This window comes from Staurois parvus, unplaced genomic scaffold (assembly GCF_062004578.1).
Source record: "Staurois parvus isolate SC_StPar_1 unplaced genomic scaffold, SC_StPar_1.0 ptg003251l, whole genome shotgun sequence".
NCBI classification, from domain to species: Eukaryota; Metazoa; Chordata; class Amphibia; order Anura; family Ranidae; genus Staurois; species Staurois parvus.
The window spans coordinates 64,501-84,206 of NW_028321047.1; the positions used below are offsets into that span (position 1 = coordinate 64,501).

At 57.5% G+C, this 19,706-nt stretch overlaps 1 protein-coding gene across 1 annotated transcript; it reads right to left on the minus strand.

Annotated features, from left to right (window-relative positions):
• Window positions 1-2,220: 2,220 nt before the first annotated feature.
• On the minus strand, window positions 2,221-8,992 carry KRTCAP2 (keratinocyte associated protein 2). Its single transcript, XM_089667429.1, has 5 exons — window positions 8,859-8,992; window positions 5,838-5,992; window positions 5,556-5,619; window positions 3,035-3,101; window positions 2,221-2,410 (listed from the first exon to the last, which is right to left on the minus strand). Exons 1-5 carry the CDS (start codon window positions 8,860-8,862, stop codon window positions 2,290-2,292), a joined length of 411 nt encoding a protein of 136 aa, XP_089523555.1. The 5' UTR covers window positions 8,863-8,992; the 3' UTR covers window positions 2,221-2,289.
• Between the last annotated feature and the right edge of the window lie 10,714 nt (window positions 8,993-19,706).

A 19,706-nucleotide genomic window follows, 5' to 3' on the forward strand; every position in this document is an offset into this window, starting at 1 on the left:
CTGGATGTAGGAGGTACCTCCCAGTAATAGCAGGGGGCGGAGCTGGATGTAGGAGATACCTCCCAGTAATAGCAGGAGGACGGAGCTGGATGTAGGAGGTACCTCCTAGTAATAGGAGGGGGCGGAGCTGGATGTAGGAGGTACCTCCCAGTAATAGCAGGGGGCGGAGCTGGATGTAGGAGATAACACCCAGTAATAGTAGGAGGGCGGAGCTGGATGTAGGAGGTACCTCCCAGTAATAGCAGGGGGCGGAGCTGGATGTAGGAGGTACCTCCCAGTAATAGTAGGAGGGCGGAGCTGGATGTAGGAGGTACCTCCCAGTAATAGCAGGAGGGGACGGAGCTGGATGTAGGAGGTACCTCCCAGTAATAGCAGGAGGGGGCAGAGCTGGATGTAGGAGGTACCTCCCAGTAATAGCAGGAGGGGGCGGAGCTGGATGTAGGAGGTACATCCCAGTAATAGCAGGGGGTGGAGCTGGATGTAGGAGGTACCTCCCAGTAATAGCAGGAGGGGGCGGAGCTGGATGTAGGAGGTACCTCCCAGGAACTTAGTTGGAGTATTTTAGGGCGGATCTCTTACATTCAGAATGCCGAGTTAAAGGATCACTCCTCACCTATACAGTGCTGCCTTGAACAGCCAATCAGGTTCCAGTATGGGCGGTCCAATGATCTGGAATATAGGCGGTCCAGAATGTGGGCGGTCCTATGACCCGGGACGTGGACAGTCCAGTGACCCGGGACATGGGCGGTACAGAATGTGGGCGGTCCAGTGACCCAGGACGAGGGTGGTACAGAATGTGGGCGGTCCAGTAACCCGGGACATGGGCGGTACAGAATGTGGGCGGTCCAGTGACCCGGGACGTGGGCGGTACAGAATGTGGGTGGACCAGTGACCCGGGACGTGGGCGGTACAGAATGTGGGCGGACCAGTGACCCGGGACGTGGGCGGTACAGAATGTTGGCGGACCAGTGACCCTGGACATGGGCGGTACAGAATGTTAGCGGACCAGTGACCCGGGACATGGGCGGTACAGAATGTGGGCGGACCAGTGACCCGGGACATGGGCGGTACAGAATGTGGGCGGACCAGTGACCCGGGACGTGGGTGGTACAGAATGTGGGCGGACCAGTGACCCGGGACATGGGCGGTACAGAATGTTGGCGGACCAGTGACCCGGGACATGGGCGGTACAGAATGTTGGCGGACCAGTGACCCGGGACATGGGCGGTACAGAATGTGGGCGGACCAGTGACCCGGGACTTGGGTGGTACAGAAAGTGGGCGGTCCTATGACCCGGGACGTGGGCGGTACAGAATGTGGGCGGACCAGTGACGTGGGCGGTACAGAATGTGGGCGGTCCAGTGACCCGGGACGTGGGTGGTACAGAATGTGGGCGGTCCAGTGACCCGGAACGTGGGGCGGTACAGAATGTGGGCGGTCCAGTGACCCGGAACGTGGGGCGGTACAGAATGTTGGCAGACCAGTGACCCGGGACATGGGCGGTACAGAATGTGGGTGGTCCTATGACCCGGGACGTGGGCGGTACAGAATGTGGGCGGACCAGTGACCTGGGCGGTACAGAATGTGGGCGGACCAGTGACCCGGGACATGGACGGTACAGAATGTGGGTGGTCCTATGACCCAGAATGTGGGCGGTACAGAATGTGGGCGGACCAGTGACCTGGGAGGTACAGAATGTGGGCGGACCAGTGACCCGCGACGTGGGCGGTACAGAATGTAGGTGGAAGTGACCCGGGACGTGGGTGGTACAGAACGTGGGCGGACCAGTGACCCGGGACGTGGGCGGTACAGAATGTGGGCGGACCAGTGACCTGGGAGGTACAGAATGTGGGCGGACCAGTGACCCGGGACATGGACGGTACAGAATGTGGGTGGTCCTATGACCCGGGACGTGGGCGGTACAGAATGTGGGCGGACCAGTGACCAGTGACCTGGGAGGTACAGAATGTGGGCGGACCAGTGACCCGCAATGTGGGCGGTACAGAATGTGGGCGGACCAGTGACCCGGGACGTGGGCGGTACAGAATGTGGGCGGACCAGTGACCTGGGAGGTACAGAATGTGGGCGGACCAGTGACCTGCGATGTGGGCGGTACAGAATGTGGGCGGACCAGTGACCTGGGAGGTACAGAATGTGGGCGGACCAGTGACCTGCGATGTGGGCGGACCAATGACAGGAAGAAGAGGCGGCACACGGACAGTAGTAGAAATCTGTGGCACTTTATTGACACATGGGGGTGGAATGTACAGTATGAGGGGGAGGGGCCGGTCAGGATCTCTTCTTACTCTTGCCCACCACCTTTCCCGGGGTCACCGCCGGGGTCACCGCCTGGTAGAGGCCGGAGGAGATCTTGTTCACGTAGTAGAGATCCACCAGAGAGAAGATGAAGCTGAAGAGGGAGGAGAAGGGGTGTGGTTAATGAGAGCAACAGCCAATCCTAATCGACAACCTTTGCCTATCCTGAAGGAAACCACTCCCCCTCCCTGTGCTCAGCCAATCAGGACGGAGCTTTACATGCAGTGCAGAGGGAGGAGCTTGGAACAGGTTGGGGCGGATTTCACACATTACAATCTGATTGGACGATCTGTTCAGGCGGGACTCCGCATACATCACATATGTTCATTTATTGGAGATCGGCCAATCAGATTAGGGGGTGTGGTCAACCTAAAGGGAATCTCCGGCAGAACAATTACTTCCAGTTCTGGATGGAGGAGGGGAGAGTTCCAACAGCAGGTTCTATCCCCCCTCCCCCACCGGGAAGATTTCCCAGCACTTCCTGTCCTGAAGACACAGCAGGAAGTGTGGGGGGAGGGGATGCCCCCATAGACAGCTGTCACTTCCTGTTCTGGGACCAGTAGGACCAGAGATGGAGACTCTCCCCCTCGGGGACACAGACAACAGAACCTGACGGGGGGCCACCATGGACAGGAAGTCAGTGATGTGCAGGAAATAATCTCCTCCCCCTTCGTGTCCCTGATGTCATAAGAGGGGGCGGGGCTCTGCTGGTACTGACCATGTGGTGACGCACACTCGATGGACCAATCCGGAGGCAAAGAGAGCGATGAACAGACAGACCAGGACTGGAAGAGAAATCAGAGGATCAGCATGACAATCCCATCCCCCGCCCACAGGAAAATACACGCCCCTCCTGGTGACCCACCCCTTGGGGCCCACCCCCTCCTGCTGAGCCACCCCTTGGAGCCCCACCCCTCCTGATGACTCACCCCCAGAGAGACCCACCCCTCCCTGTGACACACCCCATGGAGACCCACCCCTCCCTGTGACACACCCAATGGAGACCCACCCCTCCCTGTGACACACCCCATGGAGACCCACCCCTCCCTGTGACACACCCAATGGAGACCCACCCCTCCCTGTGACACACCCAATGGAGACCCACCTCTCCAGGTGACCCACCCCATGGAGCTCCTCCCCTCCTAGTGACTCGCCCCCACCCTTTCTCATGACCACCCCATGGAAACCCACCCCTCCAGATGACATACCCCCATGGAGATCCATCTCTTCAGAGTGACCCTCCCCGCAGACACCATTAGGGGGCGGTACTCACCCTCTGGGAACACCATTAGGGGCGGTACTCACCCTCCCCGGGGACACCATTAGGGGGCGGTACTCACCCTCCCCGGGGACACCATTAGGGGGCGGTACTCACCCTCCCCGGGGACACCATTAGGGGGCGGTACTCACCCTCCCCGGGGACACCATTAGGGGGCGGTACTCACCCTCCCCGGGGACACCATTAGGGGGCGGTACTCACCCTCTGGGAACACCATTAGGGGGCGGTACTCACCCTCCCTGGGAACACCATTAGGGGGCTGTACTCACCCTCTGGGAACACCATTAGGGGGCGGTACTCACCCTCCCTGGGAACACCATTAGGGGGCGGTACTCACCCTCTGGGAACACCATTATGGGGCGGTACTCACCCTCTGGGAACACCATTAGGGGGCGGTACTCACCCTCTGGGAACACCATTAGGGGGCGGTACTCACCCTCCCTGGGAACACCATTAGGGGGCGGTACTCACCCTCCCTGGGAACACCATTAGGGGGCGGTACTCACCCTCCCTGGGAACACCATTAGGGGGCGGTACTCACCCTCCCTGGGAACACCATTAGGGGGCGGTACTCACCCTCCCTGGGAACACCATTAGGGGGCGGTACTCACCCTCCCTGGGAACACCATTAGGGGGCGGTACTCACCCTCCCTGGGAACACCATTAGGGGGCGGTACTCACCCTCTGGGAACACCATTAGGGGGCGGTACTCACCCTCTGGGAACACCATTAGGGGGCGGTACTCACCCTCTGGGAACACCATTAGGGGGCGGTACTCACCCTCTGGGAACACCATTAGGGGGCGGTACTCACCCTCTGGGAACACCATTAGGGGGCGGTACTCACCCTCTGGGAACACCATTAGGGGGCGGTACTCACCCTCTGGGAACACCATTAGGGGCGGTACTCACCCTCTGGGAACACCATTAGGGGGCGGTACTCACCCTCTGGGAACACCATTAGGGGCGGTACTCACCCTCTGGGAACACCATTAGGGGGCGGTACTCACCCTCTGGGAACACCATTAGGGGCGGTACTCACCCTCTGGGAACACCATTAGGGGGCGGTACTCACCCTCTGGGAACACCATTAGGGGGCGGTACTCACCCTCTGGGAACACCATTAGGGGCGGTACTCACCCTCTGGGAACACCATTAGGGGGCGGTACTCACCCTCTGGGAACACCATTAGGGGGCGGTACTCACCCTCTGGGAACACCATTAGGGGGCGGTACTCACCCTCTGGGAACACCATTAGGGGGCGGTACTCACCCTCTGGGAACACCATTAGGGGGCGGTACTCACCCTCTGGGAACACCATTAGGGGGCGGTACTCACCCTCTGGGAACACCATTAGGGGGCGGTACTCACCCTCTGGGAACACCATTAGGGGGCGGTACTCACCCTCTGGGAACACCATTAGGGGGCGGTACTCACCCTCTGGGAACACCATTAGGGGGCGGTACTCACCCTCTGGGAACACCATTAGGGGGCGGTACTCACCCTCTGGGAACACCATTAGGGGGCGGTACTCACCCTCTGGGAACACCATTAGGGGGCGGTACTCACCCTCTGGGAACACCATTAGGGGGCGGTACTCACCCTCTGGGAACACCATTAGGGGCGGTACTCACCCTCTGGGAACACCATTAGGGGGCGGTACTCACCCTCTGGGAACACCATTAGGGGCGGTACTCACCCTCTGGGAACACCATTAGGGGGCGGTACTCACCCTCTGGGAACACCATTAGGGGCGGTACTCACCCTCTGGGAACACCATTAGGGGGCGGTACTCACCCTCTGGGAACACCATTAGGGGGCGGTACTCACCCTCTGGGAACACCATTAGGGGCGGTACTCACCCTCTGGGAACACCATTAGGGGGCGGTACTCACCCTCTGGGAACACCATTAGGGGGCGGTACTCACCCTCTGGGAACACCATTAGGGGGCGGTACTCACCCTCTGGGAACACCTTGGCCTGGAAGCCTTTCCCGAATATGATGTTCTCCAGGTTATTGAAGGCCTGAGATGAGCGTTAAGGAGAACTCCGCCTACAATCAGATCCCAGAGATGGTACTGAACTTCCCCCCCCCCGGGATGGTGGGGGGGGGGAAACACACACAGCACACAGAGCTCAGGCCGATGTCAGGAGGGAGGAAGAGGAGGACATGGGGAACATATGGCCCCTCCCCCTCCTATCAGCCCCTCCCCCACACATTGTTTGCCATGGCGGAAGGATACAGTGAGGGAGAAGAAGAAGATTCCGGAGCCCAGTAATCCTCCCAGGATGGTCAACCACTCCGAAGACGCCAACTGACGGCTGAACATCTGCATCCCGGCGAAGAGCAACAACGCCACCAACGAGGAGAGCGCCAGAGAGATCCCTGTACTGACCGCTAGAGGGAGACAGAGAGAGAGATGACATCATCACCACCAACCAATCAGAGAGATCCCTGTACTGACCGCTAGAGGAGACAGAGAGAGAGATGACATCATCACCACCAACCAATCACAGAGAGATCCCTGTACTGACCGCTAGAGGGAGACAGAGAGAGAGATGACATCATCACCACCAACCAATCACAGAGAGATCCCTGTACTGACCGCTAGAGGGAGACAGAGAGAGAGAGATGACATCATCACCACCAACCAATCACAGAGAGATCCCTGTACTGACCGCTAGAGGGAGACAGAGAGAGAGATGACATCATCACCACCAACCAATCACAGAGAGATCCCTGTACTGACCGCTAGAGGGAGACAGAGAGAGAGATGACATCATCACCACCAACCAATCACAGAGAGATCCCTGTACTGACCGCTAGAGGGAGACAGAGAGAGAGATGACATCATCACCACCAACCAATCAGAGAGAGATCCCTGTACTGACCGCTAGAGGGAGACAGAGAGAGAGATGACATCATCACCACCAACCAATCACAGAGAGATCCCTGTACTGACCGCTAGAGGGAGACAGAGAGAGAGATGACATCATCACCACCAACCAATCACAGAGAGATCCCTGTACTGACCGCTAGAGGGAGACAGAGAAAGAGATGACATCATCACCACCAACCAATCACAGAGAGATCCCTGTACTGACCGCTAGAGGGAGACAGAGAGAGAGATGACATCATCACCACCAACCAATCACAGAGATCCCTGTACTGACCGCTAGAGGGAGACAGAGAGAGAGATGACATCATCACCACCAACCAATCACAGAGAGATCCCTGTACTGACCGCTAGAGGGAGACAGAGAGAGAGATGACATCATCACCACCAACCAATCAGAGAGATCCCTGTACTGACCGCTGGAGGGAGACAGAGAGATGGGGGGAGGGGTCAGGTAAGTATATGGGGGAGGGGTCAGGTAAGTAAATGGGGGAGGGGTCAGGTAAGTATATGGGGGAGGGGTCAGGTAAGTATATGGGGGGAGGGGTCAGGTAAGTATATGGGGGGAGGGGTCAGGTAAGTATATGGGGGGAGGGGTCAGGTAAGTATATGGGGGAGGGGTCAGGTAAGTATATGGGGGAGGGGTCAGGTAAGTATATGGGGGAGGGGTCAGGTAAGTATATGGGGGAGGGGTCAGGTAAGAATATGGGGGGAGGGGTCAGGTAAGTATATGGGGGAGGGGTCAGGTAAGTATATGGGGGGAGGGGTCAGGTAAGAAAATGGGGGAGGGGTCAGGTAAGTATATGGGGGAGGGGTCAGGTAAGTATATGGGGGGAGGGGTCAGGTAAGTATATGGGGGGAGGGGTCAGGTAAGTATATGGGGGGAGGGGTCAGGTAAGTATATGGGGGGAGGGGTCAGGTAAGTAAATGGGGGAGGGGTCAGGTAAGTATATGGGGGAGGGGTCAGGTAAGTATATGGGGGGAGGGGTCAGGTAAGTATATGGGGGAGGGGTCAGGTAAGTAAATGGGGGAGGGGTCAGGTAAGTATATGGGGGAGGGGTCAGGTAAGTAAATGGGGGAGGGGTCAGGTAAGTAAATGGGGGAGGGGTCAGGTAAGTATATGGGGGAGAGGTCAGGTAAGTAAATGGGGGAGGGGTCAAGTAAGTATATGGAGGGAGGGGTCAGGTAAGAATATGGGGGGAGGGGTCAGGTAAGTATATGGGGGAGGGGTCAGGTAAGAATATGGGGGGAGGGGTCAGGTAAGTAAATGGGGGAGGGGTCAGGTAAGTATATGGGGGAGGGGTCAGGTAAGTATATGGAGGGAGGGGTCAGGTAAGTAAATGGGGGAGGGGTCAGGTAAGTATATGGAGGGAGGGGTCAGGTAAGTAAATGGGGGAGGGGTCAGGTAAGTATATGGGGGAGGGGTCAGGTAAGTAAATGGGGGAGGGGTCAGGTAAGTATATGGGGGGAGGGGTCAGGTAAGTATATGGGGGGAGGGGTCAGGTAAGTATATGGGGGGAGGGGTCAGGTAAGTATATGGGGGGAGGGGTCAGGTAAGTATTTGGGGGAGGGGTCAGGTAAGTATTTGGGGGAGGGGTCAGGTAAGTATTTGGGGGGAGGGGTCAGGTAAGTATATGGGGGGAGGGGTCAGGTAAGTATATGGGGGGAGGGGTCAGGTAAGTATATGGGGGGAGGGGTCAGGTAAGTATATGGGGGGAGAGGTCAGGTAAGTATTTGGGGGGAGGGGTCAGGTAAGTATATGGGGGGAGGGGTCAGGTAAGTATATGGGGGGAGGGGTCAGGTAAGTATATGGGGGGAGGGGTCAGGTAAGTATATGGGGGGAGGGGTCAGGTAAGTATATGGGGGGAGGGGTCAGGTAAGTATATGGGGGGAGGGGTCAGGTAAGTATATGGGGGGAGGGGTCAGGTAAGTATATGGGGGGAGGGGTCAGGTAAGTATATGGGGGGAGGGGTCAGGTAAGTATATGGGGGGAGGGGTCAGGTAAGTATATGGGGGAGGGGTCAGGTAAGTATATGGGGGGAGGGGTCCTTGGCCTCCAGTGGAAGTGTCGGTCCCCAGAACAGGAATGGAGGGAATCCCAGGATGGGGATGGGGGGGGGGTGTCTCTGGAACCGGAAATGAAGGGAAATCCCCCCAATGGGGACAACTGAGAGGAGAATAACCCCCCCAGACACCCGCCCCTTCCCCACTGGGGGGTTCTGTAGTCCCTAAAGGAGGAACACCCCCCCCATGCACAGTACAGGAAGAGTATTACTGCCTCCCCTCCCCCCATATACAAGGAGGACACGTCATCACTACCAAACCCCGCCCCCTCCACACCACCGACCCCCCATCCCTCGTCCTCACCCATCACTGTGTCCTCCGCCACCGATCTACACCGACCACATCCACCGACACCCGGACACCTCACCACACCGGCCCCGCCCACTGCTACTACACAGGAACCCCGCCCACTACTCCACCGGAACCCCGCCCACTACTCCACACTGCCGCCGCTACACCCAACTCGACACCTTCCGACCGGAAATCATAACTACACCCGCCTGATGTCACCGTATATACCGCATATGTACACGTCATCCAATACTGAGCCCCGCATATTATACCCCGAAACCCCCAATAATGCCCCAATACCCCTCTATATACCCCACAACACCCATCTATACCCCCCATCCCCCCTCCGTCCCTCTATTGTACCCCCATCCCCCCTCCGTCCCTCTATTACACCCCCATCCCCCCTCCCTCCCTCTATTATACCCCCATCCCCCCTCTATTACCCCCCCATCCCCCTCTATTATACCCCCATCCCCCCTCCGTCCCTCTATTATACCCCCATCCCCCCCTCCGTCCCTCTATTACACCCCCATCCCCCCTCCGTCCCTCTATTGTACCCCCCTCCCCCCTCTGTCCCTCTATTATACCCCCATCCCCCCTCCGTCCCTCTATTACCCCCCCCATCCCCCCTCCGTCCCCCTATTACCCCCCCATCCCCCCTCCGTCCCTCTATTACCCCCCCATCCCCCCTCCGTCCCTCTATTGTACCCCCCTCCCCCCTCTGTCCCTCTATTATACCCCCATCCCCCCTCCGTCCCTCTATTACCCCCCCATCCCCCCTCCGTCCCCCTATTACCCCCCCATCCCCCCTCCGTCCCTCTATTACCCCCCCATCCCCCCCTCCGTCCCTCTATTACACCCCCATCCCCCCTCCGTCCCTCTATTGTACCCCCCTCCCCCCTCTGTCCCTCTATTATACCCCCATCCCCCCCTCCCTCCCTCTATTACCCCCCCATCCCCCCTCCGTCCCCCTATTACCCCCCCATCCCCCCTCCGTCCCTCTATTACCCCCCCAACCCCCCTCTGTCCCCCTATTATACCCCCATCCCCCCTCCGTCCCTCTATTACCCCCCCATCCCCCCTCCGTCCCCCTATTACCCCCCCATCCCCCCTCCGTCCCTCTATTACCCCCCCAACCCCCCTCCGTCCCTCTATTATACCCCCATCCCCCCTCCATCCCTCTATTACACCCCCATCCCCCCTCCGTCCCTCTATTATACCCCCATCCCCCCTCCGTCCCTCTATTATACCCCCATCCCCCCCTCTATTATACCCCCACCCCCCCCTCTATTACACCCCCATCCCCCCTCCGTCCCTCTATTATACCCCCATCCCCCCTCCGTCCCTCTATTATACCCCCATCCCCCCCTCTATTATACCCCCACCCCCCCCTCTATTACACCCCCATCCCCCCTCTGTCCCCCTATTATACCCCCATCCCCCCTCCCTCCCTCTATTACCCCCCCATCCCCCCTCCGTCCCCCTATTACCCCCCCATCCCCCCTCCGTCCCTCTATTACCCCCCCAACCCCCCTCCGTCCCTCTATTACACCCCCATCCCCCCTCCATCCCTCTATTACACCCCCATCCCCCCTCCATCCCTCTATTACACCCCCATCCCCCCTCCATCCCTCTATTATACCCCCATCCCCCCTCCGTCCCTCTATTATACCCCCATCCCCCCCTCTATTATACCCCCACCCCCCCCTCTATTACACCCCCATCCCCCCTCCGTCCCTCTATTATACCCCCATCCCCCCTCCGTCCCTCTATTATACCCCCATCCCCCCCTCTATTATACCCCCACCCCCCCCTCTATTACACCCCCATCCCCCCTCCGTCCCTCTATTATACCCCCATCCCCCCTCCATCCCTCTATTATACCCCGATCCCCCGTCCGTCCTCTATTATACCCCCATCCCCCCTCCGTCCCTCTATTATACCCCCACCCCCCCTCTATTACACCCCCATCCCCCCTCCATCCCTCTATTATACCCCCATCCCCCGTCCGTCCCTCTATTATACCCCCATCCCCCCTCCGTCCCTCTATTATACCCCCATCCCCCTCTATTACACCCCCATCCCCCCTCCATCCCTCTATTATACCCCCATCCCCCCTCCGAGAATGACACCCGGCATCCAGGACAGGAGAAGTGGGACTGCGCAGAGATGCAACGTGGTTCTCTTAAGAGGAAGAGAAGTTCTCAGGGTCACCTCCCGCCATGTCTGGACTCGGCTCTGAGGTCCCTGAGGAGGTGGGGGATAGAGAAGTCCTACTTAGAAAGTAGCCCAAGAAAATTGTTATATCACAGGATCTGTGGGACTTTTTTCTGTTCTCCAGTTGTACTCAGGGACCGCACCTCAGGGACCGCACCTCAGGGACCGCACCTCAGGGACCGCACCTCAGGGACCGCACCTCAGGGACCGCTCCTCAGGGACCGCACCTCAGGGACTGCACCTCAGCTGTGTTGGAAGAAAGCTTAAAGTTGCTGAATAGCCCCAGATTACCCTTGAAGTTCCATGACATTGCCTGGCTGTCCCTCCACGGGAGGATGTATGTGAGGGGGAACATGCCTGGCTGTCCCTCCCACGGGAGGATGTATGTGAGGGGGAACATGCCTGGCTGTCCCTCCACGGGAGGATGTACATGAGGGGGAACATGAAAGGTCTGGCCGCCCCGGATAGGATCGGTCCTTTGGGCTGTAATCAGGAGGAGTCCATGGCGCATGTCTTGGTGGATTGTTGGGGAAGCCGTGAGGTCTGGAAGTAGCTGACAGAGTTCGGATCCGAAGGTTGGAGAACCTGAGCTGCTCTGACAGGCTTTATGGTGTTCCCCCCACAATACACAACATAGACAGAGGAACCATGTACATTGTTATCACCGTGATCAAGGACTATCACTGGCACGCTCGGACCAAGGTAGCCATGCACAACGAGCTGTTCCTGGCCATGAAGATCGCAGACGTAGTCCTCTGAGGACCAAGGTAGCCATGCACAACGAGCTGTTCCCGGCCAGGAGAGTCGCAGACGTAGTCCTCTCGGAGGACCAAGGTAGCCATGCACAACGAGCTGTTCCTGGCCAGGAGAGTCGCAGACGTAGTCCTCTGAGGACCAAGGTAGCCATGCACACCGAGCTGTTCCTGGCCAGGAGAGTCGCAGACGTAGTCCTCTCGGAGGACCAAGGTAGCCATGCACAACGAGCTGTTCCTGGCCAGGAGAGTCGCAGACGTAGTCCTCTCGGAGGACCAAGGTAGCCATGCACAACGAGCTGTTCCTGGCCAGGAGAGTCGCAGACATAGTCCTCTGAGGACCAAGGTAGCCATGCACAACGAGCTGTTCCTGTCCAGGAGAGTCGCAGACGTAGTCCTCGGAGGACCAAGGTAGCCATGCACACCGAGCTGTTCCTGTCCAGGAGAGTCGCAGACGTAGTCCTCGGAGGACCAAGGTAGCCATGCACAACGAGCTGTTCCTGGCCAGGAGAGTCACAGACGTAGTCCTCTCGGAGGACCAAGGTAGCCATGCACAACGAGCTGTTCCTGTCCAGGAGAGGTCGCAGACGTAGTCCTCTGAGGACCAAGGTAGCCATGCACAACGAGCTGTTCCTGTCCAGGAGAGTCGCAGACGTAGTCCTCTCGGAGGACCAAGGTAGCCATGCACAACGATCTGTTCCTGGCCAGGAGAGTCGCAGACGTAGTCCTCTCGGAGGACCAAGGTAGCCATGCACAACGAGCTGTTCCTGGCCAGGAGAGTCGCAGACGTAGTCCTCTGAGGACCAAGGTAGCCATGCACAACGAGCTGTTCCTGGCCAGGAGAGTCGCAGACGTAGTCCTCTGAGGACCAAGGTAGCCATGCACAACGAGCTGTTCCTGGCCAGGAGAGTCGCAGACGTAGTCCTCTCGGAGGACCAAGGTAGCCATGCACAACGAGCTGTTCCTGTCCAGGAGGTCGCAGACGTAGTCCTCTCGGAGGACCAAGGTAGCCATGCACAACGAGCTGTTCCTGGCCAGGAGAGTCGCAGACGTAGTCCTCTAAGGACCAAGGTAGCCATGCACAACGAGCTGTTCCTGGCCAGGAGAGTCGCAGACGTAGTCCTCTCGGAGGACCAAGGTAGCCATGCACAACGAGCTGTTCCTGGCCAGGAGAGTCGCAGACGTAGTCCTCTCGGAGGACCAAGGTAGCCATGCACAACGAGCTGTTCCTGTCCAGGAGAGTCGCAGACGTAGTCCTCTCGGAGTTGAGGTGGATGAAGAGTTTAGAGCTGAGGAAATACTGGAGGAATATAAAATTATGGGATGGAATTTATTTATAGTATCAAAATTCTGTGTATAACTTTTCATTTCATTTAAACTGATGTGTTTTTGACGTGAAGAAGATGTGAGCAGTTGTTACATTGTTGTTGGTTTATGTGCTGTTTGTTTTATGATGGTTACAGTTTTGTTACCTTGTCATTTGTTTGTTTATACAAATAAAAATATCCATACATACAGAATGGGGACAGATACCGAGAATGACACCCGGCATCCGGGACAGGAGAAGTGGGACTGTGCATGGTCCATACATACAGAATGGGGACAGATACCGAGAATGACACCCGACATCCGGGACAGGAGGAGTGGGACTGTGCAGAGTCCATACATACAGAATGAGAGGAGATACCGAGAATGACACCCGGCATCCGGGACAGGAGAAGTGGGACTGTGCAGAGTCCATACATACAGAATGGGGACAGATACCGAGAATGACACCCGGCATCCGGGACAGGAGAAGTGGGACTGTGCAGAGTCCATACATACAGAATGAGAGGAGATACCGAGAATGACACCCGGCATCCGGGACAGGAGAAGTGGGACTGTGCAGAGTCCATACATACAGAATGGGGACAGATACTGAGAATGACACCCGGCATCCGGGACAGGAGAAGTGGGACTGTGCAGAGTTTATACATACAGAATGGGGACAGATACCGAGAATGACACCCGGCATCCAGGACAGGAGAAGTGGGACTGTGCAGAGTCCATACATACAGAATGGGGACAGATACCGAGAATGACACCCGACATCCAGGACGGGAGAAGTGGGACTGTGCAGAGTCCATACATACAGAATGGGGACAGATACTGAGAATGACACCCGGCATCCAGGACAGGAGAAGTGGGACTGTGCAGAGTCCATACATACAGAATGGGGACAGATACTGAGAATGACACCCGGCATCTAGGACAGGAGAAGTGGGACTGTGCAGAGTCCATACATACAGAATAGGGACAGATACCGAGAATGACACCCGGCATCCAGGACAGGAGAAGTGGGACTGTGCATGGTGCATACATACAGAATAAGGGGAGATACCGAGAATGACACCCGGCATCCGGGACAGGAGAAGTGGGACTGTGCAGAGTCCATACATACAGAATGAGAGGAGATACCGAGAATGACACCCGGCATCCAGGACAGGAGAAGTGGGACTGTGCATGGTCCATCCATACAGAATGGGGACAGATACCGAGAATGACACCCGGCATCCAGGACAGGAGAAGTGGGACTGTGCAGAGTCCATACATACAGAATGAGAGGAGATACCGAGAATGACACCCGGCATCCAGGACAGGAGAAGTGGGACTGTGCATGGTCCATACATACAGAATGGGGACAGATACCGAGAATGACACCCGGCATCCAGGACAGGAGAAGTGGGACTGTGCAGAGTTTATACATACAGAATGGGGACAGATACTGAGAATGACACCCGGCATCCAGGACAGGAGGAGTGGGACTGTGCAGAGTCCATGCATACAGAATAGGGACAGATACCGAGAATGACACCCGGCATCCAGGACAGGAGGAGTGGGACTGTGCAGAGTCCATACATACAGAATAGGGACAGATACCGAGAATGACACCCGGCATCCAGGACAGGAGGAGTGGGGACTGTGCAGAGTCCATACATACAGAATGGGGACAGATATCGAGAATGACACCCGGCATCTAGGACAGGAGAAGTGGGACTGTGCAGAGTCCATACATACAGAATGGGGACAGATATCGAGAATGACACCCGGCATCCAGGACAGGAGGAGTGGGACTGTGCATGGTCCATCCTCCAGATGCCGGGACTTGTACGGATTGGATGGGAATCTCACAGATCAGTGCGGTCCTCTCATCCTCCTCCTTCGCACTGCTCATGCTCCCTGCATCCCCCTCCCCTCCCCCTCGGCGGAGCATCCTTTGCACCGTTCCTCGGTAGGGTCCTGCAGGAGAAGCTCGGCGGGGATCATGGCGCAGGGAGACGACCTGCAGGCGTTCACCTCCATCATGGACGCCTTGGTGCGGATCAGTGTAAGTGACATGTGTGTGTCATGTCTGGAGGGCGGCCAGGAGCAGACATCATGTGCAGGCATGCGGCGTGCTCTGCGTTTGGCGGGGCCGCTGCGGGGCCGATGTCGGTACATTGGTGGGGGGGGGGAGGGGAGGATCAGGCGGGCGATAGAAGGATACGTTGTAACGATTGTATTTGTTACGTTGTATGTTATTTCTGGAAATGTACGGCGGTGGGGGGAGGGGAGCGTTCGTAGAGCGGCGGCGTTCCCCCCTCCTCGGCCGTCGCTGGAGCTGCAGCACATCTAGTGGTTACCACGGCAACTGCATCCTCCATCTTCCCGGGGATGAGGAGAAGCTGCAGAGTCCCTCCCTCTCTCTATGACAACCTGGGAGGACATGGCAGCTCGGAGAGGGAACAAGGTGAAGCAGACAGGGAGGGGCCCCGGGAGGGCGTGACGCAGGGACCTGGGAGAACGTGTGATAGACCCCAGAGTGGCAATGGTGGGGAGATGGAACCACGGGACCTCTGTGGTCACACCGCCGTATTCATAATCCTCTGATAACCGACGGCATAACTCCCCGGGGGGTTCTGGGAGGAGAATGGCACGGGAGGTCCATGATTTCCCCGCTAAGGCCATGTCCACCTGGGGGGGGGGGGGGAGTGCGCCCAACGGCCATGTTGTTTTTGGTCAGCTTAGTCCTTCCTGCACTCTCAAGCTGGTGGTGAAGCTTAGTGTAGTCCTCTTGGTGGTGGTAAGTCTTAGTGTGCCCTTCATGGCAGTGGTGGGACTTAGTGTGGCCTTCATGGTAGTGGTGGGACTTAGTGTGGCCTTCATGGTAGTGGTGGGACTTAGTGTGGTCCTCATGGTAGTGGTGGGACTTAGTGTGCCCTTCATGGTAGTGGTGAAGTTTAGTGTGGTCCTCATGGCAGTGGTAAGTGTTAGTGTGACCTTCATGGTAGTGGTGAAGCTTAGTGTGGTCCTCATGGCAGTGGTAAGTGTTAGAGTGGCCTTCATGGTAGTGGTGGGACTTAGTGTGGCCTTCATGGTAGTGGTGGGACTTAGTGTGCCCTTCATGGTAGTGGTGAAGTTTAGTGTGGTCCTCATGGCAGTGGTAAGTGTTAGTGTGACCTTCATGGTAGTGGTGAAGCTTAGTGTGGTCCTCATGGCAGTGGTAAGTGTTAGAGTGGCCTTCATGGTAGTGGTGGGACTTAGTGTGGCCTTCATGGTAGTGGTGGGACTTAGTGTGGCCTTCATGATAGTGGTGAAGTTTAGTGTGGCCTTCATGGCAGTGGTAAGTGTTAGTGTGGCTTTCATGGTAGTGGTGGGCCTTAGTGTGGCCCTCATGGTGGTGTGACTTAGTGCAGCTCTCCTGATGGTGGTGGGATTTAACATAGTGCACATGGCAGTGGTGAAGTTTAGTGTGGCCCTAATGGTAATGGTAAAGCTTAGTGTGGCGCTCATGGTGGTGGTGGGGATAAGTGTGTCCCTATAAGTGGCGGTGGGGCTTAGTATGGCCCTCTAGGTGGTGGAGGGCCTTAGTATGTCTCTCTAGGTGGTGGTGGGGCTTAGTGTGGCCCTCTAGGTGGATGGTGTGGCTTAGTGTGGCCCTCTAGGTGGATGGTGGGGCTTAGTGTTCATAATCCTCTGATAACCAACGGCATAACTCCCCGGGGGGTTCTGGGAGGAGAATGGCACGGGAGGTCCATGATTTCCCCACTAAGGCCATGTCCACCTGGGGGGGGGGGGGAGAGTGCGCCCAACGGCCATGTTGTTTTTGGTCAGCTTAGTCCTTCCTGCACTCTCAAGCTGGTGGTATGGCCCTCTAGGTGGTGGAGGGCCTTAGTATGTCTCTCTAGGTGGTGGTGGGGCTTAGTGTGGCCCTCTAGGTGGATGGTGTGGCTTAGTGTGGCCCTCTAGGTGGATGGTGGGGCTTAGTGTGTCCCTCTAGGTGGTGGGGATAAATGAGACCCTCTAGGTTGTGGTGGGGCTTAGTATGACCTGCTAGGTGGTGGGGCTTAGTGTGGCTCTCTAGGTGGTGGTGGGGATAAATGTGACCCTCTAGGTGGTGGTGGGCCTTACTGTGGTCCTCTAGTTGGTGGTGGGGCTTAGTATGGCCCTCTATGTGGTGGTGGGGCTTAGTATGGCCCTCTAGGTGGTGGTGGGGCTTAGTGTGGTCCTCTAGGTGGTGGTGGGGCTTAGTGTGGCCCTCTAGGTGGTGGTGGGGCTTAGTTTGGTCCTCTAGGTGGTGGTGGGGCTTAGTTTGGTCCTCCAGGTGGTGGTGGGCTTAGTGTGGTCCTCTAGGTGGTGGTGGGCCTTACTGCGGTGTTCTAGGTGGTGGTGGGGCTTAGTTTGGTCCTCTAGGTGGTGGTGGGGCTTAGTGTGGCCCTCTAGGTGGTGGTGGGGCTTAGTGTGGTCCTCCAAGTGGTGGTGAGGATAAATGTGACCCTCTAGGTGGTTGTGGGGCTTAGTATGGCCCTCTAGGTGGTGGTGGGGATTAGTTTGGCCCTCTAAGTGGTGGTGGGGCTTAGTTTGGTCCTCTTAGTGGTGGTGGGGTTTAGTGTGGCCCTCTAGGTGGTGGTGGGGCTTAGTGAGGTCCTCTAGGTGGTGGTGAGGATAAATGTAACCCTCTAGGTGGTGGTGGGGCTTACTGTGGTCCTCTAGTTGGTGGTGGGGCTTAGTGTGGCCCTCTAGGTGGTGGTGGGGCTTAGTTTTGTCCTCTAGGTGGTGGTGGGCCTTACTGTGGTCCTCTAGTTGGTGGTGGGGCTTAGTGTGGCCCTCTAGGTGGTGGTGGGGCTTAGTTTGGTCCTCTAGGTGGTGGTGGGGCTTAGTTTGGTCCTCTAGGTGGTGGTGGGGCTTAGTGTGGCCCTCTAGGTGGTGGTGGGGCTTAGTGTGGCCCTCTAGGTGGTAGTGAGCCTTACTGTGGTTCTCTAGGTGGTGATGAGCATTACTGTGGTTCTCTAGGTGGTGATGAGCATTACTGTGGCCCTCTAGGTGGTGGTGGGGCTTAGTTTGGTCTTCTACGTGGTGGTGGGGCTTACTGTGGTCCTCTAGGTGGTCGTGAGCCTTACTGTGGTTCTCTAGGTGGTGATGAGCATTACTGTGGTTCTCTAGGTGGTGATGAGCATTACTGTGGCCCTCTAGGTGGTGGTGGGGCTTAGTTTGGTCTTCTACGTGGTGGTGGGGCTTAGCGTGGCCCTCTAGGTGGTGGTGGGGCTTAGTGTGGCCCTCTAGGTGGTGGTGGGGCTTAGCGTGGCCCTTTAGGTGGTAGTGGGGCTTACTGTGGTCCTCTAGGTGGTGGTGAGCCTTACTGTGGTCCTCTAGGTGGTGGTGGGCCTTACTGTGGTCCTCTAGGTGGTGGTGGGCCTTACTGTGGTCCTCTAGGTGGTGGTGGGGCTTACTGTGGCCCTCTAGGTGGTGGTGGGGCTTAGTGTGGCCCTCTAGCTGGTGGTGGGGCTTACTGTGGTCCTCTAGGTGGTGGTGGGCCTTACTGTGGTCCTCTAGGTGGTGGTGGGCCTTACTGTGGTCCTCTAGGTGGTGGTGGGGCTTACTGTGGTCCTCTAGGTCGTGGTGGGGCTTAGTGTGGCCCTCTAGCTGGTGGTGGGGCTTAGTGTGGCCCTCTAGGTGGTGGTGGGGCTTAGTTTTGTCCTCTAGGTGGTGGTGGGCCTTACTGTGGTCCTCTAGTTGGTGGTGGGGCTTACTGTGGTCCTCTAGGTGGTGGTGGGGCTTACTGTGGTCCTCTAGGTCGTGGTGGGGCTTAGTGTGGCCCTCTAGGTGGTGGTGGGCCTTACTGTGGCCCTCTAGGTGGTGGTGGGGCTTACTGTGGCCCTCTAGGTGGTGGTGGGCCTTACTGTGGTCCTCTAGGTGGTGGTGGGCCTTACTGTGGTCCTCTAGGTGGTGGTGGGCCTTACTGTGGTCCTCTAGGTTGTGGTGGGGCTTACTGTGGCCCTCTAGGTGGTGGTGGGGCTTAGTGTGGCCCTCTAGCTGGTGGTGGGGCTTACTGTGGTCCTCTAGGTGGTGGTGGGGGCTTAGTTTTGTCCTCTAGGTGGTGGTGGGCCTTACTGTGGTCCTCTAGTTGGTGGTGGGGCTTACTGTGGTCCTCTAGGTGGTGGTGGGGCTTACTGTGGTCCTCTAGGTCGTGGTGGGGCTTAGTGTGGCCCTCTAGGTGGTGGTGGGCCTTACTGTGGCCCTCTAGGTGGTGGTGGGGCTTACTGTGGCCCTCTAGGTGGTGGTGGGCCTTACTGTGGTCCTCTAGGTGGTGGTGGGCCTTACTGTGGTCCTCTAGGTGGTGGTGGGCCTTACTGTGGTCTTCTAGGTTGTGGTGGGGCTTACTGTGGCCCTCTAGGTGGTGGTGGGGCTTACTGTGGCCCTCTAGCTGGTGGTGGGGCTTACTGTGGTCCTCTAGGTGGTGGTGGGCCTTACTGTGGTCCTCTAGGTGGTGGTGGGCCTTACTGTGGTCCTCTAGGTGGTGGTGGGGCTTAGTGTGGCCCTCTAGCTAGTGGTGGGGCTTAGTGTGGCCCTCTAGGTGGTGGTGGGGCTTTGT